Below are 27,824 nucleotides of genomic sequence, written 5' to 3' on the forward strand. Positions count from 1 at the left end.
ACCGTGACCAATCAGAGTATTCAGATGGACTGCGACTCTCTACCCTTTCCCACTCTTTCCGCGCGCCCTTTACCAACATGGTTGCGGGAGCGGGGCACTCTGGGATTCGTAGTCCAGCCCTCTCGTGTCTTCCTTACCGCAGAGGGGCTAGCTCCGGGAGTTGTTGGCGGCCGCGATGGCTCCTGGGAGTTGTAGTTCTTTGCCGTGTCTCGGACCCCTCCTGTTTCCGGTGCCGTCACGGGGCAGAGCAGTCGGTGACAGTCCCGAGGGCCCCCGCCCCGCGCCCATGGCTGAGCCGGATCGTGAGTCGGGGGCCCTGGTGGGAGGGTCGGGCCGCGCCGGGGCCTGGCTGAGGGCTGCAGGCCCCGGGGCCCGAGGGCGGGCGTGGTGGGGCAGGAGATGGGGGCTGCATGGGGGGGAATGGGATTCAGGGGCCGTTGCAAAATGATCCATATTGCTAGATTGGTGGGTTTCTGGGTCGCGAGGTTTTAAGGGTCCGTTTGCCACGTCCCCCAGGTTACTAATGATCGCGTCTTTCTCTCACCTTAGTTGCTAAGGACCCTCGTTGCTAGGGACTTAGAATGCCGCGGTCCAGGTTGCTAAGGGTACCTGGTTGTTAGTGGGAACTGTAGGATGCTAGGGGACCCCTGGTGTCCCCTCCTATCTCTTCCTTCCTCTCCTAAACCTACCATCCCACCCTCCCTGCCCCCCACCACCCAACACCTCTTCCAGGCGGAGTATCTCTTCTTATCTTCTCTCTTGCTTTCTACGCTTCCCTCTGCTTGTAAACCTAACCCTCCCCGTACACACTCACACACTACTGCGTCCTTCCTAACTCCTCCTAAGTCTTCCTCCATACCCTGTATGCTTTACTTTCTTTTCTCTCTCCTAAACCTTCCCGTCCCAGCCTCTTTGTCCCTCACTAACCACCTGTCCTCCCAGCACTCCCCACTCTGATAAGATCTGCTTTTCCCCATTCCCTCCCTCCATCTACTCCATTTTTACACTTCCACCCCAGTATAACTAGATTGGTGGGTCTTCTTGACCCCCTCTGCCCCCCGCTGCTTTGAAACCCTTCATTCTCCCTTAACCACTCCCTTCACCATAACCACATCTGCTCCCCCTCCTCCCCCAGCCTCTGACCCTGTGGAGACCCAGGCAGGGAAGGTGCAGGAGGCTCAGGTGAGATGGGGGGAAGGGTGGAGGGAAGGAGAGAGATGGATTTCCAACACCCCACACGGGGGGAGGTGGCAGAGGGGAGACAGATACCCCAGGGCCCTCAGCTCACTGCCCCAGTCCCTCACCCCACCTCCTGGTTCATCCTCCCGGAGAATGGTGGATTCTGGGGACTGTCAGAGAAGGATGTGCAGCCTCAACCCCAGGCCTGCCCTTCCAAACTTTCCTTTCTCCTTGCCCTCCCCACCGCGCCCCCCATCCCTTCTGAAACTCATTTGCACTGGGCATGGAAGAGCTTTGGTCCCTGAACTCACAGATCTCACGGGACAAGTGACTAGACAATGACCCTATGGGGTGATAATGAAAGGAGCTCAGGGCACTCTGGGAGCCCAGAGTAAACTTTGTGGGGTCACACAGATTCCTGCCAGTCCCTTCCCTGGAGGAATCCACAGGCTGTTCTAGGAGTCAGATTGAGATACAGCACATGGTAGTTAGTGTAGAGTGATTTAGAATTTTCTCAGGCAAGGTGAGAAATGGTGTCCCAGACAGAGGGTACAGCTTTTGCAAACACTGAGGGGCATGAAAGAATGTGATGTGTTCAGTAATCAGGTGGCTGGGGAGGTCAGCTAATTCTATTCATGGTTAGCATTTATTGAGTACTTACTCCAGCCGGGTACTCTGCTTAGTGTTTGATGTGCCTCATCTCATTTCATCTTCCCAGCATCCCTGTTGGGGGGCAAGGTCTACTGTAGCCATTTTATAGATGAGGAATTGGAAACAGAGCTGTTCAGTAACTTGTCCACGGTCCCTTGGCTAGAAGGGCAGGGACGGGTTTGCGACCCATGGCACCCAGCACATTGCGTCCCGGACACTTCGCTGGAAGCAGGCTCACAGAGGCCCCACCAGCACCTCCAGCTCCCCCTTAGGCCCTGTTGCTCCCACGTTCTCAGCAGGGCCCTGAAATCCTTCCACAGAGCCTCACTGTCTGCAACCTGAAATCATGCCAGCCCACCCACAGACGCGAGATCGCAGTTCAGATGTAGGCCAGTGCAGAAGCTGTGACGAGAGCACCCCACAGAGGCACAGCAGAGCCACGCCGAGGGGAAAAGAGCTTCCTGTCAGGCCGGGCTTGTCCCTCGCCTGGCTCCCAAAGCACGACCACTGTCAGGGAAAAAGGTTTAATGTGAAAAAGCGATCCTCAGTCCCAAAGAGAGAGATTCGAGGATGTAAATTGCAGCATTGTCTCATACAGAAAAACTGGAAACAGCCCAAGTGGCTCTCAGTTGACGGGTTAAATGAACTATGGGGCATCTTTACACTGCAACACTATGTAGCTGGTGGGTCTACGATATATTGTTTGGCGGAAGATGCAAGTTGCAGCGTCGTACTTGGTATGACCCATTTCTGGGGAAATAATGAGTTTTACCCGCAGAGACAAAATCTGGAGTAATTACCATTGTGCTGTCAATAATAGTGGTTAGCTTGAAGTGGGGGAATGGGACGGGGGTTGTGGGTGAGGGACTCATAAAGCAAGTGCCCTCAAGTTATACATTGTCTAATGGTCAAAGTTTTTGTGCCGCTTACATAGTCCGAAAGTAATGAAAAGTTTTCACTATGTTTGCAAGGGAGGTTTCTATTCAAAAAGGCTTGGAACCAGAGTTGTGAGTGATGGAGAGGGGTTTTTGGAGGGGTTTTAAACAGGAGAGCGAATTGGTTAGATCTTTTTTTTTTTTTTTTTTTTTTTTTTGGCTGCACCACTCGGCTTGCGGGATCTTAGTTCCCCAACCAGGGATTGAATGCAGGTCCTTGGCAGTAAGATCGCGTAGTCCTAACCACTGGACTGCCAGGGAATTCCTCAGAATTGCATTCCTACCCTTGCATGAGGTCCATTACAGGGCCCAGGCCTGGTCTAGCACACAGCGCAGCCGGTGTCCGTTTGTTCTGTGGTGGATAGTTCTGGAACTCCCGCCAGGTGCCAGACCCTGTTCTTGGTGCTGGGCATCCAGCGGTGATGACGAAAACTCCCAGCCTTCTTGGAGCTGACATCATGGTAGACTCCATAGATGTTCGTGATCAGATGATTAGACTGAAGAAGCCACAGAGAAGGGCCTTTGAAGTGGAGGGGAGCGGGCCGACCCAGGCAGGCCGCCACACACAGGGCAGCAGAGTAGATCAGAGGTGAAGACTGAGGCTGGGAGCCTAGGGAGGAGGTCGGGGCAGGACCGCGGGGAGGACAGGCTGGGCCACGTGGAGCCCACGTGCTATGGCAGGAGGGCAGGGGAGGGAGGCAGGAGGCGTCTGGCAGACCGGGGGCCGGAAGCCACACTGAGATGGGGCCCAGGAGGAGGAGCAGGTTTGGGGGAGATGCTGAGGCCAGTGTGGGACACAGTGGGAGTGAGGGACCAGGGGTCACTTAGAAGGAGGCATACCAGGAGGCTGCGGGAACCCTGGATCTGGAGGACAGACCAGTGGCGTGGATGAGGCCAACCAGGGAAGGTGAACAGAGAAAGTAGGGAGGGCCCAGGACAGAGTCCCAGACCCTCAATTTGGAAGTCTGGCTGAGGGGAGGAGTCAATAAAGGAGATGGAAGGGTTGGAAAGGTGGAGTGGGGGGCTTCAGGTAGGAGGGCTGATGGCCGCAGGGTGAGGACCGAGACGTTATTCACGGGAGTGACGAAGGTGAGGAGGGCTGCAGGGCTGCTGGCCGGGGCAGGGGACTAGAGGGGTTGTAAGGCGAGGCCGTGGACACCGGGAGGTGATGAGAACATAGCCAGTGCTTCCTGAGCAATCACCACCACACACCCGCCCCAGGGCTGTTCTGAGCACCTCCCAGAGGTGAACTCACTTCATCTCACAGTAGCACTCTGAGGTGAGTGTCCTCTGAGCTCCATTTCGAAGAGGAGGAGCTCGGAGACTCAGAAAAGCCAAGTCACCCACCGGAGACTGTGCTCCTTGCAAGTAGCAGAGCTGGGTTTTCCAACACAGGCAGCCTGTCCCAGAGCCCACACACTGGCCCCCAGCGCTGTCCCCTCCACCCCTCACTTCCTCGGGCCCAGCTCCCAGCCAGAGCCTTTTCCCCAAACCCGGTGTCACCCCCACTTCCCTCCCTCCCTCACCCCACTTCTGGGGCCTGATCACCCCACCCCCACCCCTTCCAGGACTCAGATTCAGACACTGAGGGAGGAGCGGCTGGCGGAGAAGGAGAGAGTGAGTATCTTCCTTGAGAGCACGGTTCTGGGGGGCAGTTTAGGGCAGGGATCTGGGTGCTCACCTCCGCCAGGGGTGACATTCAAAGTATGTAATAACAGATGCAGTGCCAGTGCCTGGAGGCCCCTGACTGGGCCAGGCATTGAGCTCTTAGTCGCGGGAAGGCGGCGGGGCCCCAGGGCTGGGCAGGGGCACTCGGGGCCTCCGGGCACCCTGACTGGACACCCACCCGGCTGCTGTCTCTCTTCTTTTTGGCCAGTGGACTTCCTGCGGAATTTCTTCTCCCAGACACTGGGCCTGGGCACCCAGAAGGAGCGTCTGCTGGATGAATTAACCCTGGAAGGGGTGACCCGCTACATGCAGAGTGAGCGCTGTGAGTCCTCTCCCTGCACTGGGCCCCTTCCCCTCTCCTGGCCCCAAGTGACTTAATTCACAACTTTCATCTGCAAGTCACAAGAACCTCAACTCAAACTGGCTTATGCCAAAAAGGGAGTGTGTTGATCCTGTAACGAAAACCCCGCTTTAATCATGGCTGGATTCAGCGGCTTCCGTGCTGTTGTCAAAAATCTGAACCCTCTCTGGTGCAGCTCTTCTCTGTGTTGGGGTCAGGGTTGCTCCTGGCAGTGGCAAATACAAGTTCCACCAGCCTAGTGGCTCCCACTGAAGGAGCATCTTTCTCCCAGTAGTTCAGGCAAAAGAGCAGAGATCGGCTGCAATTGGCCCAGGTTGGGTCACATTCTTACCCCTGAACCAATCACCGTGTCTCTGATTGGCCAGGCCTGTTTGACAGAATGAAGATGCTAATAATAGTAATTACCTTATAGGGTTATGAGGGGGTTACATAAATTCATAGATGTAAATGCCTGGAACCGGGCCTGGAACAGAGCAAGAGCTGCGTAAGTGTTCCCTGTGACGATTATTACAGGAGGCTTGTTTCAGGTGTGGTGTAGAGGTGCCTCTTTATGGGGTCACCATGTAATTTATATTTCTTGCCACGAGTTGAGGTCACCAGAGTCTGAGAAACCGAGCCCTCGGCAGTCCTCGACTAGAACAATCCACTCTTTGAGGGTCCTGAACAGCCTTTTGTTGAGGACGTCTTCTCCAGTTTCCCTGTCCTCCAGCTGCTGCCGTCTCTCCGAGGGCAGCCAGGCCGGCCGTCCTGAACCTCCCTCTCCTAGGGCAGGCCAGACAGCTGTCTGCAGCCATCTCTTGGCTTGGGTGGGCCCCCAAGAGAACGAAGGCAGTGGCATCAAAGCTTTCATTCCTTCTGTCCTCCTGCGCATGGGTCTTAGGATAATTGATTCATGAGGGCGCCTATGAGGGGATAATAATAAATAACAACAATGGGGACTTGCATGGCGGCCCGTTGGTTAAGACTTCGCCTTCCAACGCAGGGGGTATGTATGGGTTCGATCCCTGGCTGGGGAGCTGAGATCCCACATGCCTCACGGCCAAAGAACCAAAACATAAAACAGAAGCAATATTGTAATCAAAATTCAACAAAGACTTTAAAAATGGTCGGCAAAGGGGCTGCCCTGGTGGCACAGTGGTTGAGAGTCCGCCTGCCGACGCAGGGGACGCGGGTTCGTGCCCCGGTCCGGGAGGATCCCACATGCCGCGGAACGGCTGGGCCCGTGAGCCATGGCCGCTGAGCCTGCGCGTCCGGAGCCTGTGCCCCGCAACGGGAGAGGCCACAACAGTGAGAGGCCCGCGTACCGCAAAACAAACAAACAAACAAAAAAACGGTCCACACCAAAAAAAATCTTAAAAATATAAAAATAATAATAACAATGAATTGAGCTCTCGCTGTTTGCCAGGCGCTGGGCTAAGCACTTGACAGGTGTCCCCTCCTTTGATCTTCACATGATACCTGTGAGGAGTGATCTGGACAGAGCAGGAAACTGAGGCGCAGAGAGACTGTGACTCGGTACAGGGTCACACTTCTGGCAAGAGGCAGAATCAGGGCTCGATGCCAGGCCGCCGGAATCCAGGGCACACGCTCCCTTCCACATGGCCCCTGGTGGGTCCACTGGGCCTAGTCCAATGGCATCCCGAGACGAAGCCAAGGGCTGTGGCTGTAGCAGGCCTCAGCCTTTGTCACCCTTGCTGTCCTCCTTTGCATAGAACACCCCAGAGGCACCCGGTTCACAGGCACCTCACACCCGTGTCTGTCCATCAGCTGATGGGCAGATGCCAAGGGTGCTGCGTGGCAGGGCTGCCAGCCAGCCAGCCACGGAAGAGGCAGCTGGGCTATTTCTGCACAGCCCCACGTGCTTGTGGAATGATGCCACCCCTACCACGCCTCCCCATCTTCTTTTCTGAAAGCTGGTGACAGTGGGGGAGCAAAGCGCTTATGGGTGTGCGAATCATGGGGCTAAAGAAGTTGAGCGCGAGTGACTTGAAGAATCATCAGTGCTGGGCACTGATCTAAGCTTCACAGGGATGAATTCATTCTCTCAACAGCCCTGCGAGGTCAGTACTGTGATTATGCCCATTTTACAGAGCAGGAAGCTAAAGCCCGGAGTGGTGATCTGAACTAAGACGCCCCCGCTGGTATGCAGGAGAACTAGGATCGGAAGCCCTTATCCACTCTGCTGCTCACTGGGCGTGGGCTGAGAGTGGCCAGTCTTTGGTCTTCACCTGAAAATTACCAGACTTCCGGTGGCTGATGTGCATTTGATCATGGAGGGAAGGCATAGGATGAAGGAATGTGTATCATATGCTAGAAATAGATGGCCATCCAAGATTATGTCCAAAAGATGAGGGGTGGCCAGAGATTTTTTTTCACAGTAACCTGCAGCTCTTCCGGGGGAACCCCCCCACCCCACCCCTCTCACTAAGATCTCATGCATTTTTGTCTAGATCTAGCGAGGAGAAATTTCTCTCCAAGTGGCCTTTTCTTGAATCTTACTACATTGCTATGATTTCATTTCTTTTAATATAAATTTATTTATTTATCTTGGCTACGTTGGGTCTTCGTTGCTACGCGTGGGCTTTCTCTACTTGCAGTTTGTTGCAGTGCGCGTGAGAACGTTGCGGTGGCCTCTCGTTGCGGAGCACGGGCTCTAGGTGCGCGGGCTTCAGTAGTTGTGGCTCACGGGCTCTAGAGCGCAGGCTCAGTAGTTGTAGCCCACAGGCTTAGTTGCTCCACGACACGTGGGATCTTCCCAGACCAGGGCTCGAACCCGTGTGCCCTGCATTGCAGGTGGATTCTTAACCACTGCGCCACCAGGGAAGTCCGCATTGGTGTAATTTCAAACAGTGGATTCTCTGACCCCACGCTGGCTCTTCCATCAGTCACCTGTGTGACCCCTTCCCCTATCTGAGCCTCAGTTTCCTCATCTATAAAGTGGGATGTTAACACCTCCCTCCTTGAGATGGTTGGGAGAGCCATTCAGGGATCTGAAATGCTTGCCCCAGGGCCAGGCACAGAGTAAACGGCTTCAGGGACTGTGATGGGTGGTATTATTTAAGGGTAAGAAAGGGAAGGGGAAACTTTGGTCTTTTAATGTAATCATTACATTCAGTCTGTGATGATATATTTGATTATTAGACAGCAGACCCACTAATAATTTTTTAAGCTGTCAGAAGTTCATTGTGAACACCAGCTCAGTACTTAGTTTATGGCAAAGACAACTGGTGAACACCAGCTCAGGACTTAGTTTATGGCAAAGACGACTGTCTTAAGATAAATGGTTACATTTTGGAGCAGTGTTTGATGTTCAAAACAAAATGTTACAACAGTAAACAAACGTAAACTGAAAAAAAACAAAAACAAAAAACCCACGCTGCATAAACTCTTCTCCTCCAGGTCGCAGGGTTATCTGTTTGGTGGGAGCTGGAATCTCCACTTGTAAGTGCCCCCCTCCCCCAAGAGAACTCCCTGGTTGGGGGCGCCCCTTCCAAGAGCTGGGGAGGAGCCGTATGGGGGCCCTTGCCTGGGAGGGTCAGTGTGGTAGAGAAGGGGCCAAGGTCCCTCATCGATTGAATGCCCGCTGCCACTCCTTCCCCAGCGGCGGGCATCCCTGACTTCCGCTCGCCAAACACGGGCCTCTACGCCAACCTGGAGAAATACCACCTTCCCTACCCGGAGGCCATCTTTGAGATTGGCTACTTCAAGGTACGTGTCCTGCAGGGAGGAACGTCTGTAATGGGGGTGGGGGGTGGAGGCGTGGCCGCCTCTCTCCAGCTCTCATCTCACCAGGGCCATCTGGGTGCCCACCTGCCCTCCGGCTCTCTCTCCCACAGAAACACCCAGAGCCCTTCTTTGCCCTCGCCAAGGAGCTCTATCCTGGGCAGTTCAAGGTGAGTGCTCTTTTGTGGAGGCGGTGACAGGGAAGGTTGGGGGCCAGCAGGCATGGGAAAGCCCCCTCCAGGGCCCTTCAGACAAATATTATAGCCATTAAACACGTGGACTCTGGGGAAGTTCCCTGGCCTAGTGGTTAGGATTCCGGGCCTTCACTGCTGTGGCCCGGGTTCAGTCCCTGGTTGGGGAACTGAGATCCTGCAAGCCGTGTGGCACCATCCAAAAAAAAAAAATATATATATATATATACATGGGCTCCGGGCCCAGACTGCCTGGGTCCAAGTCCTGGCCCCTCATTTCCTGCTCTTGTGTCCTTGAGCCTCAGTTTTCCCTTATGTAAAATGAAGCTGATAATAGTCCATGAGAAGGGTTGTCGTGAGGCTTAAATGAGTTAATGATACATGCAAGAGCCCAGACTCCAGAGCCAGTCCTCTCTGTGCAAACCCCAACTCCACAACCTGGGTGACTTTGACAAGACAGGCACCCTCTCTGTGCCTCAGTTCCCTCACCTGTGAAATGGGGATAACAAAGGTGCGCACCTCGCGAGGTCGGTGTGACGATTCCGTGAGGGAAAAGAGGCACGGTGCCTAGAACGGTTCCCGGCACACGGCGGTGCGCGGTCAGTGTCTTCCGTCTTCATCGGCATTGTCATGATTGCTCCCCTCCAGCCCACCGTCTGCCACTACTTCATCCGCCTGCTGAAGGAGAAAGGACTGCTGCTGCGCTGCTACACGCAGGTAGGCGGGACCGCGGGCATGCTGGGAGGAAGAGCGCGGGCTGGAGGGGCCCGAGAGCTCAGGCCGCGGCTTCTCTGTCACGTGACCTGCAGTGACGAACATCCCCCTCTCTCAGCCTCAGTTTCCCTTTCTATAAAACAGAGGCCAGAACAGCTTCGCCCTCTCAGGCCTGTGGTGATGTGTCAGTGACCTCCCTCAGGGCCATCCCAGGAGTACTTCTCTGAGCAGACACTATTGGCACCATAGATTTCGTATTTGGCAGGGCTTTCCAGCAAATGACTCCAAACTGAGTTGATCTAATATGATCACTACACCTGACAGTTTTCCGGCTGGTAGCTGTAAACTCAAGGAAAGAGCACTATTTTTTTTGGGGGGGGGCACCTTTTAAAAATATATTTATTTATTTGGCTGTGCTGGGTCTTAGTTGTGGCAGGCGGGCTCCTTAGTTGCGGCTCGCTGGCTTATTAGTTACGGCACACCAGCTCCTTAGTTGCAGCAGGCGGGATCCTTAGTTGTGGCATGCATGTGGGATCTAGTTCCCCAACCAGGGATTGAACCCCGGCCCCCTGCATTGGGAGCGTGGAGTCTTAACCACTGCACCACCAGGGAAGTCCTGGGACACCCTTTTGTAATTTGCACAAAGGCCTTGTGCGTACCGTGGGGCCGTGGCTCATACATGTCAGGCTGAGGGCCTCGCTGGGGTGTCCTCAGGGAAGGACAGCTCACATTGTTGGCTTCCGAGTTGGTGAGCCTTTTAGGGTCTCGCACCCCTAATAGTGAAAAATGTTTGCACCTCTACCTTTGTTTCATAAATACGTATTCAAATTACATGATGTACTATAGCCCTGATACCATGCCTGCTCTAATTCATACCTCAGAACCCAAAATTATAAAACAGAGAGAGAACACATGGATAGAAATAGGTGTTCTATTATTTTCTTCTTGCGCCTGGCAGTTGGGAGCCTGCAGCCTCAGAAGTTGCCACCAGGGGGAGGATGAAATCTTTGTAGGTCCGGAATTCTCAAGTGGGGTACGTGCTTCCACCCAGGGCTGGCGGGGGAGGGGATGGCCTCCTCCTTCCAGCAGGAGCCCCAGCTCAGGATAAACCTGACCTTTCTTCCCAGAGAGTCAGTTTTTTCCATGAGATGTGACTCAGACTTGATACGAACAGCTCACCTGAAGCCGAGTGCCTTCATGAAATCCTCACCATAGCCCTGCTGGCAAACCTGTTTGTAAGCTTCTGTCCCAATGTTTACTGAGTGCCAACCCAGTGCCAGGCCCTGCAGGCAGTGAACGGAGGGAGCAGACATCCCTGCCCTCCTGGAACTGACACTGTAGTGTGGGGAGAGACAACGGACGAGATGGGGGAGTTGCGTATCTGTGCTGATGCTGAGAGGTCTGTGGCGTGCAGCTGAGCAGGAAAGGGGACTCAAGCTCTGTGTGTGTGGGGTCAGGGGTGCCGTAGTGAACAGGATGTCAGGGAAGGCCTCATGAGAAGCAGGACATTTAAACAGAGACCTGTAGGAGGGGAGGGAGGGAGCCATGGGATCATATGTCGGGCATTCCAGGCAAAGCGAACAGCCAGTCCAGAGGTCCTGAGGGGAGGCTGCATTTGGCGTGTTCAAGAAGCTGGATCTGGACTTCCCTGGCAGTCCAGTGGTTAAGACTCCATGCTCCCAATGCAGGGGGCCCAGGTTCGATCCCTGGTCAGGGAACTAGATCCCACATGCCACAGCTAAGACCCGGCACAGCCAAATAAATAAAAAAGAGAAAAGAAGAAGAAGCTGGATCTGAGTGAGCAGGGAGGACAGTAGTAGGAGAAGATGGAGGAGACGAGGTCAGGGAGGTGACAGGGGTGGACCGTGTGGGGGCTTGGGGGCCACAGGGAGGGCTTTGTCCTTTTCCCTGAGTGAGATGGAATCACAGGAGGGCTCTGAGCAGGGCAGGGACGTGACCTGACCCAGGTGTTCACAGGGTCCCTCTGGCTGCATGAGGGGGGCAGACTGTGGGAGCAGTGGGGGGCGAGTACCAAGACCAGGGAGGAGGCTGCAATGATGTTCCAGGCAGGAGAGGATGGAGGCTGGGCCAGGGAGGGGGCCGCCGAAGGGGAGAAGTGGGCGGCTTATGAACCCGGTTTGAAGGTGGAGCTGGCAGGACTTGCCAATGGGTTGAATGTGAAACGATTCGTGAGAGAAGGAAAGGAGTCAGGGATGACTGGCTCCCTCTCAGCCTGAGCACCTGCTGCCTTTTATTGAGATGGTGGGATGTGCAGGGGCCGGGGGGCAGAGGAGGAGCTTGGCTGAAGGCATGTCGGGGTTGAGATGCCCATTAGACAGCCACCTGGGGACATGGGCAGACAGCTGGACACAGGAGTCTGGACTCGAGCTGGAAAGCGGCAGATAGACGATGTTTAAACCCCCCAGACAGGATGAGATCACAGGGGTCCCAGCACGAGAAGCCCAGGCCCAGGACCAGGTGGCTCATGGGGGCTGCTCAGAGGGCTCGCTTCCCAGCTCTGTCTGAGGCAGAACCCCCTGCCCCAACCACAAAAGCACACCAGCTGTAGGCTATTTTTAGACGAAAGCCAACACCAATGCGTTGTGAGGTCAGCGTGAAATGTGGTGGCATTTCCCCCCAGTTGCAATTCTTCATGTGTGGATTTAAGCACGCATACGTATTCAGAATGGCACATTACGTAACATAGACAAAGGTGGAAAAAAATTTTCCAGTCTCACGTTTCATGAAACCTTTTTTTTTTTTAAACTCATCAGCCTCTTCTTTAACCTCAGCCACTTTTTGAGTCACTGACCCAGTTTTCTGGAACACGTTGTCTTCACGTCCTTCTGAATTGTGACGATGCAGCACTTTCAAAGCCACGCGCGATGCTATTTTTATCTCAAGACACAAGTATCCATTCAAACATGAGAACAGTTGTCGCCTTCGTTCAAGTCACTGTGATCTCCTCAGCAAACCAGCTTATCGCTCTTTTAAATCTATACCTATGGCATTTACGTCATACATAGGGTTTGTACTTGGCTTTCTTTCGTTTAAGCCCTATCTGGAGGATCCTTCCATATCTGCACCCACATAGCAGCATCATGCTTTTTTAAAATTTTTTATTTATTTATTTTATTTTGGGCTGCGTTGGTCTTCGTTGCTGCAGGTGGGCTTTCTCTAGTTGCGGCGAGCGGGGACTACTCTTCGTTGCGGTGCGCGGGCTTCTCATTGCGGTGTCTTTTCTTGTTGCGGAGCACGGGCTCTAGGCGCACGGGCTTCAGTAATTGTGGCACGCGGGCTCAGTAGTTGTGGCTCGCAGGCTCTAGAGCGCAGGCCCAGTAGTTGTGGCACACGGGCTTAGTTGCTCTGTGGCATATGGGATCTTCCCAGACTAGGGCTCAAACCCATGTCCCCTGCATTGGCAGGCGGATTCTTAACCACTGTGCCACCAGGGAAGTCCCAGCTTCATGCTTTTTAAAAGCATGTCAGAGACGTGATGTCTTGAAACCAGAAGTGAGCCAAGGTTTAAAATTCAAGAGATTGCAGATGAAAACCCAGACATCAGGCTCCTCTTGAAAGTCGGGGAGAGCTGGCTGTACCCTGGGTGGCTTTCTGTGGGGGAGAGTGGTTGGCTGGAGCTGAGTGGCCGCTGCCCACCTTGCCCAGGGCCCGCCTCCTCACCATGACCTCTTTCCTGCCTGATGCTGAGGCCAGACGTCAGTTGCTGTGTGTTGCCATGCATTCATTGCTGCTTGGCCTGTATAGCGAACCTCTTGGGCCATATTCCCCAGCCCCAGCTTCCCTCCCGGGGGCCACGGCTGCTGCCTACTTCTTGGGTCTCCTTTGAAGATATTCCATACTTAGGCAAGCAAATACACAAATTCATATATTGATTTTTTCACATCCTGTACACACTGCCTTTGTGCTTTGGGCCTTCTAACATCTTGGAGAGATCCCTTCATACCAGTACATACGGGTTGACCACATTCATTTTTGTTTGTTTGTGCTTTCTCCATCAAAAGTGGCATCAAGGGAATTCCCTGGTGGTCCAGTGGTTAGGACTCTGTGCTTTCACTGCTGAGAGCATGGGTTCGATCCCTGGCCAGGGAACTAAGGTCCCGCAAGCCGCACAGCATGGCAAAAAAAAAAAAAAAAAAATGTGACATCAAAGGGTAACACAGAGGCATGTAGGTAGACCTTTGACGTGCCATTTAGTTATATGCACGCACACTGCTTACTTACGTGTCAGGGAGTTGGTAGACTAAGTCAAGAAACAAAGGCAAAACTAGCATTTCTATCAAAGTGGGGAGAGGGAAAGCCACAGAGAGTCTGGGAACAGTGACTCTTGTCTGCGTGTGTTGGGGATAAACTGATGGCTGGCTGGGAGCAGAGAGGGCAGTTGGGGCTGTCTGCCCTTGCAAGGGAACCCTCTCAGTTGTTCACGGAGCCTCCAGGAAACCTCGTCGGGTCAGCTGTGGGCTGCATATGCCCGGCCATCTCTGTAACGCCTGCCAGTGTCCTCCAGCAGCACCTGCCTCGGCAGCATTCCTCGTGGGCAGGACTGGAGAAAGCGCAAGTGTCTATGCGCAAGAGAAGAATATTCTTGCCTGTTGAATAAGGAAAGTATCTCTGTCCGAAAAGACTACAAGTTAATATACTATCAATGCAGCAGACCATAGTAAGGTTAAGTAGGAAAACAGTGTGATGAAAACCCAAAAAACCCTCCTGATTCATTGATTTATGTTAATGCCTGGCCAGGGCTGCCACAGACAGCTGTGCAGGTTGGGTACTGCACAAGGATGCCATATCCGAGGGGGCTGCGTTTACAGTGGAGACACTGGAGAGTTGTACGTTTATTTCGCCAAATTTCTGGCAGGTGCCACTAGAGTGTCTGGTTCTAACAAAACACATTTGCAGCAAAACGGAAGCAAAGTGGCCCAAATTTGCCAGGGCTGGTTGGTGGCAGTGGGTCTGGGCTCATAGAGATTTGAGTATGGGCCCCTGCCTTTAAGTGTCCATGACTTACCTTTTCAGAGGCACCATCAGGAGGAACAGAAGAGTTTTAGACACACCCTGCCCCTTGCTTCTCCCTCCCTCCCTTCTCCCCTGTCCCACTTGCTTTTCTCAGCCGCAACTCCTGGCTATGCCTTCTGCCCCTTGTGGGGTGTGGTTCGCTCCTGACCCTCTCTCCTCCATCTCTCCCTCCAGAACATAGACACCCTGGAGCGAGTGGCGGGGCTGGAGGCCGAGGACCTGGTGGAGGCCCACGGCACCTTCTACACGTCTCACTGCATCAGCCCCGTCTGCCGGCAGGAGTACACGCTAAGCTGGATGAAAGGTGAGGGGCTAGAGGTTATTATCCCCGAGGGCAGGCCTCCCGTCCCCTGTCTGCTCCCCAGCGCCAGGGACAGGGTCTCCACGCGCAAACGCCAGCTCTGTCCTGCACAGCTCTGCAGCTCTTTTTAGCAGATAATGGCAGCCCCCAAAGATTGGAGGTGGCAGCGGGGGTTCATTTCTCCCGACACCACCTCACAGCCAGGTTATGATGGATGCAGACTCCAGACACAGAGACGTGCGTTAGCAGACAGGCCCCCACGTGGTCATACAACCTGTTCTGTGAGGTCACGAAAGCCTAGCTCTTTGTCCTTTGGGCGCTCTGACCCCCGTCTTGCATGAGGGGCTCATCCAGGCAAGCGCAGCTACAGTCTAAGAAGAGCAGAAGTATCTGAGAGAACTTTCTGGGGTGAGGGGAATGTTCCATGCCTGCACTGTCCAACACGGCAGCCACTTGCCACGTGGGGCTGTTGAGCTCTTAAAATGTGGCTAATGTGACCAAGGAACTGAATTCTTAGCTTTCTTTAATTTGTATTAATTAAAATTTAAAAGCCACATGTGGCTCTAACCAGCATACCGGACAGCACTGCCCCAGAGGCACAGGATTCAACCGGCCCATTAGCTGGATTCAGGCGAGCAGAGGCCGTGGCGTGTGAAGCTGGGCACAGCCCTGGTTAGGAGTGAAGACTGGGGGCTGTCCTTAAGGATGCAAACTCCAGGGCTCGCTAAAGTCATCATCCCTGTTCTTGCATGGGCAGAGTGTCCAAAAAGAGAAGGAGGAAAAAAAAAAAATCCAGCCAATCCACATTTCTTGAATGCCAGTGAGAGCTGATTTCTGACATCCATTGTGCTAATTAAGAAGCCACTTACTTCATCCATGGAAACCCATTTCTGACGTTCTTTATGCTGATTTCACAAAGCCTCTGGTGTCCCTGTGTGATAAGGACAGCTGCAGCGCTCATAGTAGGGCCCCTGGAGTGTGGCCCTTCTGACAACATGCCAGCTGCCCGCCCCTGGGGTGAGGGTTCCTGAATAGCCCAAGTGCACGCAGCTGGGGGTGACGTACAATTAACATTACCCCATTATGTTTCTCTTACAGCAGTAGCGCGAGCATCACTCGCAAAATGTCACATGCTGTCAATGCAAAAATATTTTCAAGTAAATGACAGACCTTAGAGCAGGGCTCTGTAAATATCTGTTGAAGGAATGAGTCAATAGTTGAATGAACAAGCCAGGATTCTGTGGGTTGCAAGTGACAGAATGCTTTCAAGCTTCCTTAATCAATAGGCGATGAGGAGGAGGACTGTCATAAGCATGGGGTGTGCGTGGGGGCAGGGGTGTGTCTGTCACAGAGCCCAAGAGAGGGAAGCAGCTGCACCTAAGGTTTTGTCCCCGTCCCAGCATCACCTGCATAATTCTTCCCTCTCTGCCACTAGGCCTGGCGCCTACCGGGCCTCTGACCCACGGTGAAGTAGGGCTGCCCTCAAAGACCCACTGGACGAGCTTCACTCCCAAGTCCAGATTCCCCAGGTCGGGGATTGCTGGAACCCAGCTGCCCCTTTTAGGGGCGAGTGTCTGCTCATTTGTTTGTTTGTTCATTTAATAGCTATAGGCTGGTGCTGGGAGCCACCCCAGGAATGTTGGGGGCGGGGGAGGGACAGCTGTCTAAGAAGGGAGGTCCCTCCTGAGCAGGGCAAACACCCCAGGAGGCCCACCCGGTGACTGAGGTGTGTTTGTGCTGACAGTGAAGGAAGGATGGGGTGGGCAGGCAGGCTGCAGCCCCAGCCCAAAGCCCCTTACCTCCTCTTCTCCCTCCCCGTTCCCCACGCTCAGAGAAGATCTTCTCCGAGGTGACTCCCAAGTGTGAGAAATGTCGGAGTGTGGTGAAGCCTGGTGAGCCTTGGGGCCGGGGACCAACCGAGGTAGACTCAGGCTGGGACCCCCTCAGCCACTAACCCCTTCCCAAGAAGGCCACGCTCCCTATCCGTCCATCCACCCCAGTCACCCTCTCTCCCTGACCAGTGCCCAGAGTCTGCCCCAGGGAGAGTGGGTACCATAGCCCCTAGTCTGTCCCCAGCGCTCCACACTCCCGTCCCAGCCCTGTGGTCCACCTTCTGCTCCTGCCTGTCCTCTCTCTCCCTCCCTGTCTCTGCCCCCCTGCTTTTTCACTGTCTCTATCTCTCCCTGTGTCTGTCTGTCCATCTATCTCCACCTCAGATATCGTGTTCTTTGGCGAGAACCTCCCAGCACGTTTCTTCTCCTGCCTGCAGTCAGTAAGTATACCCGCCGCACCCCCCATCTCGGTCCACACAGGGGCAGCCTGGGTCCTGCCCTGGGGAAGGTGGCTTCCCCAGGTAGCTGCGGGTGGGCTTGCAGCGGGGGCTGGGGACCACAGCCCAGCCTCACTGGCCGCTCCCCCTTCACAGGACTTCCTGAAGGTGGACCTCCTCATCATCATGGGCACCTCCCTGCAGGTGCAGCCCTTCGCATCCCTTATCAGCAAGTAGGTTGGGGGTCGGGGCTATGGGGGGCTGCTGGGGACTGGGGGAGCCGGGACAGGCCCTCACCACTCAGCTCGCCCTCCACCAGGGCACCCCTCTCCACCCCGCGCCTGCTCATCAACAAGGAGAAGACTGGCCAGGTGAGTCCTTTTAGTCACACCCTGCCACCCCCACACAGGGGCCCCACATTGCCTCCCCCCAGCCTCCTCAGGAACCAGGGGACAGGTCTCTGGAGAATCCCGATACTTTGGACCCCTCAGCTCAGACCTAAGGATTCTGGAATCCACAGTGTTCAGGTTCCAGGCTGCCCTGACTCCAGGATTCCACAGGCCTCTGTGTCATTCACCCCCTTTTTTTTTTTTTAATTTATTTATTATTTATTTTTGCCTGCGTTGGGTCTTTGTTGCTGTGCATGGGCTTTCTTTAGTTGTGGCGAGCGGGGGCTACTCTTTGTTGCGGTGCACGGGCTTCTCATTGCAGTGGCTTCTCTTGTTGCGGAGCACGGGCTCTAGAGCACACGGGCTTCAGTAGTTGTGGCACACGGGCTCAGTAGTTGTGGCACACGGGCCCAGTAGTTGTGGCTCGCTGGCTCTAGAGCACAGGCTCAGTAGTTGTGGCACACGGGCTTAGTTGCTCCATGGCATGTGGGATCTTCCCGGACCAGGGCTCGAACCCGTGTCCCCTGCATTGGCAGGCAGATTCTTAACCTCTGCTCCACCAGGGAAGTCCCTCATTCACCCTTTTGAACGAGTGACAGAACCCCAGCTCAAAGCGACTTAAGCCAAAACGAGAATGTCGTGCTTCCCGTGACTGAAGCGTCAGGGCTAGCTGGCCCCTGGGCCTGCAGCAGTTCTGTCAGGAGTTACCCGCTCCCTCTCTCATCTCTCTTTTCCTGAGGTAGCTTCACTCCCAGGCAGGGGCTCCCTCCTGGGGACAGATGTTTCTTCAACAGGCAAAAAACGTACGGTGTGCCAGATACCGTGCTAAGCATTTCCTCTGTATTAACCCGCTGACAGTACAACCCTAGGAGTGGGTTTGATGATCACCCCCACTCTACAGAGAAAGAAACTGACGTTCAGAGAGGCCAGGCCACTTGAGCAAAGTCACAGAGCTGGGATTCCGACCCAAGCCACCTGGCTCCAGGGTCTGTGCTCTTAGCTCCCCCCGACTCCGCCCCCTTCCCCACAGATGGACCCTTTCCTTGGGATGATGATGGGCCTCGGAGGAGGCATGGACTTCGACTCCAAGAAGGCCTACAGGTGAGGCCCTCCCGCGGCAGTGCGGGGGCAGTGGAGCCTTCAAGGGACAGGGCCAAGGTGGGAGGGAGGGCACGGAGGCACAGGGCGGGGTGGAGCCGGCAGGGCCCTGGGACAAGCCTGGGCGCTGTGACTCTCACCCGCCCACAGGGACGTGGCCTGGCTGGGTGACTGCGACCAGGGCTGCCTGGCCCTTGCCGACCTCCTCGGATGGAAGGTGAGGAGCCTGGGCCACCCCCGCCCACCCTGAGCCCGGTCCCTGGACCCCCGTCCCACAGGTCCTCTGACCTTATGATGCACGATGACCTCTGACCTCTGTGAACTTTGTCCCCTGCAGAAGGAACTGGAGGACCTTGTCCGGAAGGAGCATGCCAGCATAGATGCCCAGTCGGGGTCAGGGACTCCCAACCCCACCACTTCAGCTTCCTCCAGGAAGTCTCCACCTCCTGCCAAGGAGGAGGCCAGGACCACGGAGGGAGAGAAACCCCAGTGACAGCCGCATCTCCCAGGCAGGACGCCCAGCTTTGGGACAGCTGAGCCCCAACCAGGCCTGGCCCCCTCTAACTTACAGCTCTTTTCTGGGGAGCTCAGAACATTTCCTCAATCTACTAACTACTCCCTCCCAAGACTGGGGTCCCAGCACCCCTGACCCCGGCGAATCTCTAACATTCTTAGGGGCTGAGACTTGGGCAGCCGGTCTCTAACAGCCAGCAGCCCCTAATCACCCTTAGGGCCAAGGATCAGCCTCCCCTAATCTCTTAACTGCTCAGGGGGCCAGGGGTACCTCCAAACTGCTAACTGTCCCAGGACGAGAGCCCCAGGGCCCCCATGCTCTCTACTGTTCCCAGGGGCTTGAAGCCAAGTAGACGAAGTCTAACCTACCCTGGGTGGGGAGGTGCGCCCTCCAAACATAACTCACACCCAGTGGGGGGATCCAAGCCTCAAGGCCTCCCAAGTCTCTGCCTACAACTCCCAAAGTGGGTGCTAGGCCCCCTCACTCGGGACCCGCTTCCCAGACGGGGGTGGGCAGATGGTGTCGCTTATTAGAGACAAATTAAAAACAAAAAACAACTAACCATCAGCTGTCTGGCCTCGCTGTTCTTTCCTGTGGGCCCACAGGGAAGCTGCCGGAGGAAGGGACTAGACCTTGGGCCCCTAAGGAAACAAGAACATCCACAGGCTCTTATGAGAAAGAGTGAAGGGTGCCGAAGGGTGCCGAGAGGGGACTCCTGGGGCCGTGGGAGCCTCATGGTTCTTACCCCTGGACTCCCAGACTGCCAGGGTCCCTTCCTCCAGAGCCCAGTCACCTAAGGCCTGAGCCCCCGGAAAGAGGGAGGAGGGTCGATTTCAAATACCCCCAGCCCCGCCTCTTCCCCCTGCCCACTCAGCTTCCTCTCTCTGCGAGGAACACTTTCACTTCCTGCTACTCCAGGCCTCCCCTCGGAGAACAGGTAGGGGTCCCCAGGGACTGAGCAGCTGGCATCATCACCCCCCCACTGACCCACTGCCTCCCTGAGGTCTCAGGCAGCTGCCGCCGTCCCATTCTGCCCAGCACCACCCAGGCAAGCATCTGTCTCCCTCCCCCCACCCCTCCTGACCGCTCTCCCCTGGCCAGGGCACCTGCTCTCTGTCCCCCACTTCCTAATACCCTGGGCTTCTGGTCAGTGGGCTGATTGATTTGTTCAGCTGTTTATTTTCCATCCCCTATACCCACCCCAAGAAGAATGGAAGCCCCTGGGAGCAGGGGCCTATTCTGCCCATCACCCTTTTCCTCAGGCACCCTTTTACCCTACTCTGGGCCTGTACTCAATAAATATTTGTTGGATGTATGGGTGCACGGATGGATGGATGGATGCGTGGATGGACCTAGGACTCCTTCTCCTGGGACTGCTGCAGGGAAAATATTTTAGAATGCCCACCTTAACTGATAACCCACTGTAGAACTCTAACCCTGGTTAGAAGGGTTGGGGTCCGATGGATAGAGGGACAGATGTGTGATAAAGCAAAAAGAATAATAGTAAAATCTAGGTAGCAGGTATGTGGATGTTCCCTGTAAAATTATTTCAGCTTTTCTGAATGTTTTAAATCTCTCATAATAAAATGTTGGGAGAAAATATTTGAGGGCTCCTCTGTGGTCTGGGAAGGGAGGGAGAGGAAATGTGGTATAACATTCGTCACAGTTACGGAGTGCCTGCTGTGGGCAGAGCCCTTTTCCGGGCACTGTATTTTGACAAGGTTGTTAGTTAGCTGGTCCACATTCATAAGGCTGCACTGGATGTTATAATCTGAAATATTACCCTACCGCTTTGTAAATAGCTATCAGTTTGAGTCATCTTCCTCCCCCACTACGTCAAGACTCAAGACTCCTGGGATCCCCAGATCGCCCCACCATCCAGCAAATAAAGAATTAATACCTGGCACAGCAACGGGTCTCAGGTCCATTCTGATTGGTCAAGGTCTCTGCCATGTGGGTTGTAAATAGACTTGTCTTCCTCCCTGCCAGAGGCCAGACCATGGCTCACTGGCCTTCTGCATCCTGAGGATGATGGCACAGCCAGAGGACAAGGCCTCAGCAGGCTCCACCGATGGGGAGAGGTGAGGGCTGCTGGGGCTGTCTCCAACTCCTGCCCCTGGATTCAGAAGCCCATTCCATCCAGTTCCCACCTGCCACAGGACCCAGAACCCTATCTCTGACCCTTTGCCCCTGGGCTTCCCCTTCCTGTACCTTTGACCCCCTCTCAGTGTCCAACTGCCTTCCTCTGTCCCCTGGTCTCCTGGTCCCTGCATGTCCCAGACGAATCCCATCACAGGCGAATGGAGCAGGTGAGACCCCCTTAAGAGTCCTTGGGACCCCAGAGCCACTCCTTCGCCTTCAGAGGACATGGGGGGTGTGGCAGATCCCAGAGCTGGATGCCCAGGATGCAAAAGCCCTTCTGGAGCTGTGGCCACCAGGGGTAAGTGCTCACAGCCGGGGACCCTCTCTGACCCTCCCCGACCCTCCCCATGACACTCTGAATCAGTTCGGACCCTGCTGGTTGCTAGTGACAACCACAACACAGACCAGGCAAACTGAAAGGCTGCTTATTGATTCAAATGACTGAAAAGCCCAGAAGTAAAAGTAATTTCAGGAATGTCTGGATCCTGAACATCAGACAATGTATACATTTCTCTTCATTCCACTTCTTGGCTTTGTTTTTTGTTTTTCTGTTTTTCCCTTTTTTTTGTTTGTTTTTGTTTTGCCACAAGGCTTGTAGGGTCTTAGTTCCCTGGCCAGGCGTTGAACCTGGGCCCTCAGCAGTGAAAGCGCAGAATCCTAACCACTGGACCGCCAGGGAATTCCCTTGGCTTTGCTTTAAACTGCAGGGAATTCTAAATATTTGGGGATGCAAGTAAACACTTGTTCTATAATAGCTTAGATAAATAGGGATTTATCTTTCTAACATAACCAGAAAGGTAGCTGCAGGCTCCAGTTCTGCTCCTCGGGTGACATCAGGGCCATCTTCTCTGCAATTCTCCTGGACTTCCCTCATGGTCATCCAGTGGCTGCCCCAGACTCAAGCACATGTGTGCATTCCAGGCAGGAGGAAGGAAGAAAGGAGGCACCAGTTGCATTGTTTTCTTTTACTAGGAAAAACAAAAGCCTTCACAATTGATTCAGAATATACGGATAAGGCCCAGGTAGCAACATTTTTAAAAGCTCACCTGGGAGTTATACAGAGGTGAGAACCACTGCCTACATCGATCATTATCCATCTTCTATGGCTGGGCCTATTAATGCCCTGAATAAAGCTGGAGTTCTGCAAGGAATAGGGAATAGATCTGGATAAAGCAACTAACAGGTATACCACAGTTTCCTCCTCAGGGAGGCTTTCTCTTTGTAGTTAGAGAGATGGCTGGCCCCAGCTCAGGGCCACATCTCGCCAGCTTAGTAACCTCAGTGTAAAAAGAGGCCTCTTTCCAAAGAGATCCAGCAAAAATCCTGTGGAAGATTTCCATTGGCTGAGCTTGGTGCACGTGCCCATCTCTGAACCAATCACAGTGGTCAGAGAACACTGTCAATCCTATTGGCTAGGTCAGGTCATGGACCCACCCCTAGGGCTTGATGGAGAGTTAGTCACCCACAGGACCTAGAGTAGAGAGTGGAGTAGAGAGTTTTCTGAAGGAAATTTGAGGTGTGGAACCCAAAATAAGGGCAATGGATGCTAGGCAGGCACAAATCCTCTTCAAGCTGAACTTTGCCTCCATTCCCCCAGAGTTTCCTGGTCATAGGACATGATCCCAGACAGGTCCTTGTGTTGAGGACAGGACCTTCACCAGGGGAAATCAACACCTACCAGATCCTGAAGCTTCCTGGAGGTGAGGAGCCTATACCCCCAAGTTTGCAGTCCACAGCAAATTTATCACCAAGATTGGTCAGTTTTAATTCTAAAATATCTCCTGAATCTCCCCAATGCTCTCTACCTCCATCACCCTAATCCTAGCCACCATCGCCTCTTGCCCAGACAATTTCAGTAGCCTCCTCTCTGGTCTTCCTGCTCCCACCCTTTTCTTCCATTCTGAACACGGCAGCCAGAGTGATATTTTCAAACATCGATCAGATGTTATACATTCCTGCCCTAAACCCTGCAAAGGACATGCAACACCTTTAGATAAACATTAAACTCCTTACAGCCCATCATGGCCTATAAGGTGATGAATGATTAGCTCCTGCCCACCTCTCCATCTACAGCCCTTCATTCTTTCTACTCTAGACACACTGTTTTCTCTGTTTCTTGAGCATGCTAAATGTGTCCCAACTTCAGGGCCTTTGTATTTGTTTTTCCTGCATGAATGCCCTTCCTTGAATAGTTAGTTTAGTCTCCATCATTTAGGCCTCTGTAGAAATGTAATCTTCCTTGACCACCACAGCTAATGAGAGCCCTGGTCACTTTCAATCACTCCATTTCATTCATAGCACTCAATACATTATACACTTATCTTTATTTGTTTACTCATTCATTTTTGTCTCCCTCCCCTAAAAGGTAAACTACAGGAAGACAGAGAATGTATCTGCCTTTTGAAAACTGTATCCCCAGTGCCTGAAAATGAATAGGTGCTCAATAAATATTTTTCTAATGAATGAATCCTATTTGGTGGCATAAGTGGAACGCAAGCCTAAAGTCACAGGAAAAGATAGGGACTGCAAGGGTAGAAATTTCCTTGTTCTGAAGGTTCTTGGGGGACCTGCAGGACTGGGGAAGAGAGAGTCCCAGGGAAAAGAAGGCTGCTACCCCTCAAGTTTTCTAACTTGTTCCTCCTTGCCCTCTCCCCCCCAGGTGTGTCTCTGGAGTCCTCTAACCTCTGCATGTCAGACCTGCCCCATCTCCTGGCCTTCCTATCAGCCAGCAGGTACAGGTCACCTTTCAAAAGGGCTAAGGGGGATCCTTCCCTATGATACCTCACCCATACTGTGACTCCTCATTTTTTCTCAGGGATGTTTTGCCCAGAACACTGCTCTTGCCCCCTCCCACTCTAGGGCCTGGAGACCAAAACACAGGTGAGGCATGATTCTCTAATGGAGGAAGAGGCCACCTTTCCACCTCCTTAGCCCAGGAGGATGGTACTTGAGGGACCAAACTACAGGGTTCGAGGGAAGATAAGGCTGGGGTTTGAGAAAGGTGGGGGGGGGGGTGTGCTCGACTCCTGGGTCTGAATGAGGAGGTGCCAGGGACCAAGCCTCAGTTCTTCCAGTAACGAAGCTGGACACTAAGTCTCCAAGGCTGGCCCCTTGGACACCTGGGACACCTCACTTCTGCTGGCCCCCAGATCCCCTGCAGATTGGCAGCATCCAACTCAACACCTCAGGGAGGGTGTTCTTTGTGGTGAACAAGCTCTACCTGGAGACCCACAGAGAGTGGGAGATGGAGCAGACGCCCCCAGAGACAACTCCAGAGACTGCAGAGAGACATGGTCCAGGTTAGATGAGCAGGGCCCCGGGCCCCTGAGGGATGAAGGAGCTGCCGCCACTGTTTTGTGGAACTCAACCCTCTCTCCCCATCAGCCCCCAGGAACCCAGCCCCTCACCAGGTCTCCTGGGTGGAAGGCCCACTCAGCCCAGAAGTACACCATCCTAGGCCAGCTCTGGCCAGCCTGGTGGAAGAGAAGAAGGAGGATGACTACAAAGATGAAGAAGAGGGAGCTGAGGATGCGCTCACGCGTCACATCCGGGCTCTAGCCAGGGCCCGGAGCAGCTACGTGGCCAGGCAGTTCCGGGGCTTTCGGGTGCGCCTCACCTCAGAGGCTGAAGGTCCCCACAGGCCTGGGGACCTGGCCACAGAGCTGCTTCAGGATATGCGGCACCTCCTTGCTGACCTCCAAGATCACTTAGCAAAGGACCCCGATGTCAGGGCTGTCTTTGAGAGCAGGGCTCCCGGGGCCCCCCAGAAGGACGAGGATCTAGGTAATGAGGAGGGCTGAGAGGGAACTTACGGCCACTCTCCCAACCCGCACAGGTTCACGTTTGCCATCTCTTGGCCCTACATAGGTGTTCACACCCAACTTCCTTCTCTCCATCTGTGTGCACACCTGTTTCCTTTTCTACTCACACGCCCTTTCCTACATGTAGTAATACCTATTCTGTTCACCACTGCTCCATCTCACACACGTGTGACAGCCATACTCTCTCTCCTACGCGCTCGTTCACACCCAGGCTCCTTCTTCCACACGTGCTCACACCTAAGTCTACACAAGTGGGTGGCCACAGGCTAGGAAGGTGTTACGGTTGGCGAGGGTGGGTCGCTGGAGAGAGAGGGTAGGCGTGGGTCAGCCTGGCGATCCTTCCTTCACCCATCTCAACCCCTGCAGGCCCCGCGGTGGAGGCGGCCCTGTGCCGGGCGGTGCTGGCGCCTCTGAAGCCGGCCCTGTGGACTCGACTCCGCACGCTCCGCGCCCCAGCTCTGCGGCAACTGCGGCGGCGACAGATAGCCCTGCGGGCGGAGGCGGGGCCTCCGGGAGCTCAGGGGGCGGGGCATGAGAGGCGGGGCCCCGTCCCCGCCCTGCGAAGCCGCATCCACGCGCGCCTGGCGCGCCTCCACTCAGCCTGCGCCCCACGCCGCAAGGTGTCGCTCCTGCTGGCGGTGTGCAGTGACGTCTACGAGGGCCTGGCTCGGGACGAAAACCAAGGTAAAGGAGGAGTCTTGAGTCTACCAGAATGTGGAGTGGCTTGAGGGTTACGGGAGCCAGGTAGGAGGCTCCCGTGCACCCGTCGAGGGGAAGATGGCATGCTCTAGCAGGAGGCGTCTACGCGGGCCGCGGGAATCTAGTAAGGGGCGTTTGCATGCCCGGCAAAGTGGAAGGGCAGCCAGCACTTGCGGTCCTGGGGATCGGATGGAAGGTGCCTGCACGCCCCGTCCACCCCAGAGCCTGTCCTCCGGCTCCCCTAGAGCCCCTGGGGGCCGACGCCTTCCTGCCAGCGCTAACAGAGGAACTAATTTGGAGTCCGAACATTGGGGAGACTCAGCTCGACGTGGAGTTTCTCATGGAGCTCTTGGATCCGGACGAGCTACGGGGAGAGGGTGACGCCCCAGCCCCAGAACGCCGGGACCCAAGAGGGGGCGCCCTAGGCCGCCCGCCTGCAGCGGGAGGGAAGGCGGGCAACCTGCAGGGAGCCTGCAGGCGGCCAGGGAACCTGAGAGGGCTGCGCTGACCTCCCCTTCTTGCCCCTAGCCGGGTACTACCTGACCACGTGGTTTGGGGCCCTGTACCACATTGCCCACTATCAGCCCGACACGGGCCGCGCGCCCCAGGGGCTCAGCTCTGAGGCCCGGGCCTCCCTGCGCCAGTGGCACCGCAGGCGGACGCTGCATAGACAGAGCCCCACCGAAGCCCAGGTGATCGCCCCTCTGGACTGCGGGTGGAGGGGAGGGCTGGATCTGTTGCCTTTCTGACCCAGGCTCCTGCCTCTCCCCTCAGGCCAAGCTGCCCTTTGAGGAACCATGGGCAATAGAGATTGTGCAAGAGGCCAGTGATGATTAGAGTCTCAAACCCTTCTGCTCCGCAAGCAAGATTCGGGAGGCACCTAGGGCAGCACCAACTTCTGACCCCTGTAGTTTAGACTAGAGGCAGCACGAAGGAGGGGCTCCCAGGAAAAGGAAACGGGTCTGAGGGAAGACCTCTGAGCCTTTGCATTGGCTGTCCCTGCTTCCTGGAATGCCATTCCCAGATATCCACACTGCTCCTTCCCTCCCTTCCTTCAGGTCTTTAGGCAGATGTCACCTTCTCAGTGAGGCTCTCTTCCAGACACCCCCGTCTAAAACCACAGCTTCTCTGGCTTGACCCTCTCTGTGATAAACAGAATAATGCCCCCCCAAGAGGTTCACCTCCTAATCTCCATACTCTGTGAATATGTTACCTTAAGTGGTAAAAGGGACTTTACAGATGTGATTAAATTAAGGATCTTGGACTTCTCTGGTGGTCCAGAGGTTAAGGCTCTGCGCTTCCACTGTGGGGGCTGCGGGTTCGATCCCTGGTGGGGGAAGTTCCGCATACTGTGGGGTGCGACCAAAAAAAAAAAAAAAAATTAAGGGTCTTGCGATGGGAAGATTACCCTGGATTCAGGTGGGCCCGATGTAATCCCCAGGGTCCTTATTAGAGGGAGGCAGTGGGGTCAGAGTCAGAGGAAGAGATATGATGATGCAAGCAGAGGTCAGAGTGATGTGTCCAGGAGCCAAACAATGTAGGCATCCTCTAGAAGCTGAAAAAGTCAAGGAATGGATTTTCCCCTGGAACCTCCAAAAGGAACTCAGCTTTTGATTTTGTTTTTTTTTAATTAAAGTATAGTTAATTTACAATGTTGTGTTAGTTTCAAGTGTACAGCAAAGTGATTCAGTTATGTATATATATATTATTTTTCAGATTCCTTTCCATTATAGGTTATTACAAGATATTGAGTATAGTTCCCTGTGCTATACAGTAGGTCCTTGTTGTTTACCTATTTTATGTATAGTAGTGTGTATATATTAATCCCAAACTCCTAATTTATCTCTCCCTCCCTCCCTACCTCTGCTATACCTTTTGATAACCATTTGTTTGTTTTCTATGTCTGTGAGTCTGTTTCTGTTTTGTAAATAAGTTCATTTGTATCTTTCTTTTGGGGGGCGATTCCACATATAAGTGATACCACATGACATTTGTCTTTCTCTGTCTAACTTGCTTCACTTAATATGATAATCTCTAGGTCCACTCAAGTTCAGCCTTTGATTTTAGACCCTAAGACATATTTTGGACATCTGACCTTTAGAACTGCAATAGGTAATAAATGGGTGTGTTTTTAA

At 54.2% G+C, this 27,824-nt stretch overlaps 2 protein-coding genes across 14 annotated transcripts; both read left to right on the forward strand.

The window, feature by feature from the left end:
* Nucleotides 1-179: 179 nt before the first annotated feature.
* SIRT2 (sirtuin 2) lies at nucleotides 180-19,594 on the forward strand. 4 transcript variants are annotated; one of them, XM_032613487.1, is made up of 16 exons: nucleotides 214-302; nucleotides 1,136-1,182; nucleotides 4,334-4,382; nucleotides 4,642-4,755; nucleotides 8,194-8,235; nucleotides 8,396-8,502; nucleotides 8,631-8,687; nucleotides 9,357-9,425; nucleotides 14,631-14,760; nucleotides 16,590-16,649; nucleotides 16,974-17,029; nucleotides 17,183-17,259; nucleotides 17,346-17,397; nucleotides 18,446-18,516; nucleotides 18,664-18,730; nucleotides 18,851-19,592. In XM_032613487.1, the coding sequence occupies exons 1-16, from the start codon at nucleotides 287-289 to the stop codon at nucleotides 19,004-19,006; spliced, it is 1,170 nt and encodes a 389-aa protein (XP_032469378.1). In that variant the 5' UTR covers nucleotides 214-286; the 3' UTR covers nucleotides 19,007-19,592. The 4 variants fall into 4 exon arrangements, with proteins under 4 accessions (XP_032469381.1, XP_032469380.1, XP_032469378.1 ...); XM_032613490.1 differs by lacking the exon at nucleotides 18,664-18,730 and having other exon boundaries at nucleotides 180-302; nucleotides 18,851-19,594; XM_032613489.1 differs by lacking the exon at nucleotides 1,136-1,182 and having other exon boundaries at nucleotides 213-302; nucleotides 18,851-19,569.
* A 130-nt stretch (nucleotides 19,595-19,724) lies between these two features.
* Nucleotides 19,725-27,406, forward strand: RINL (Ras and Rab interactor like). Of its 10 annotated transcripts, none has more exons than XM_032613481.1 (12): nucleotides 19,725-20,075; nucleotides 21,017-21,108; nucleotides 21,308-21,467; nucleotides 22,767-22,869; nucleotides 23,829-23,901; nucleotides 23,985-24,049; nucleotides 24,319-24,468; nucleotides 24,554-24,952; nucleotides 25,357-25,674; nucleotides 25,935-26,066; nucleotides 26,218-26,381; nucleotides 26,464-27,406. In XM_032613481.1, exons 2-12 carry the CDS (start codon nucleotides 21,056-21,058, stop codon nucleotides 26,524-26,526), a joined length of 1,680 nt encoding a protein of 559 aa, XP_032469372.1. In that variant the 5' UTR covers nucleotides 19,725-20,075; nucleotides 21,017-21,055; the 3' UTR covers nucleotides 26,527-27,406. The 10 variants fall into 10 exon arrangements, with proteins under 10 accessions (XP_032469372.1, XP_032469373.1, XP_032469371.1 ...); XM_032613482.1 differs by having other exon boundaries at nucleotides 19,725-19,964; XM_032613485.1 differs by having other exon boundaries at nucleotides 19,946-19,964; nucleotides 21,324-21,467.
* Nucleotides 27,407-27,824: the final 418 nt, after the last annotated feature.

The sequence above is a fragment of the Phocoena sinus genome, chromosome 19 (genome assembly GCF_008692025.1).
Source record: "Phocoena sinus isolate mPhoSin1 chromosome 19, mPhoSin1.pri, whole genome shotgun sequence".
NCBI classification, from domain to species: Eukaryota; Metazoa; Chordata; class Mammalia; order Artiodactyla; family Phocoenidae; genus Phocoena; species Phocoena sinus.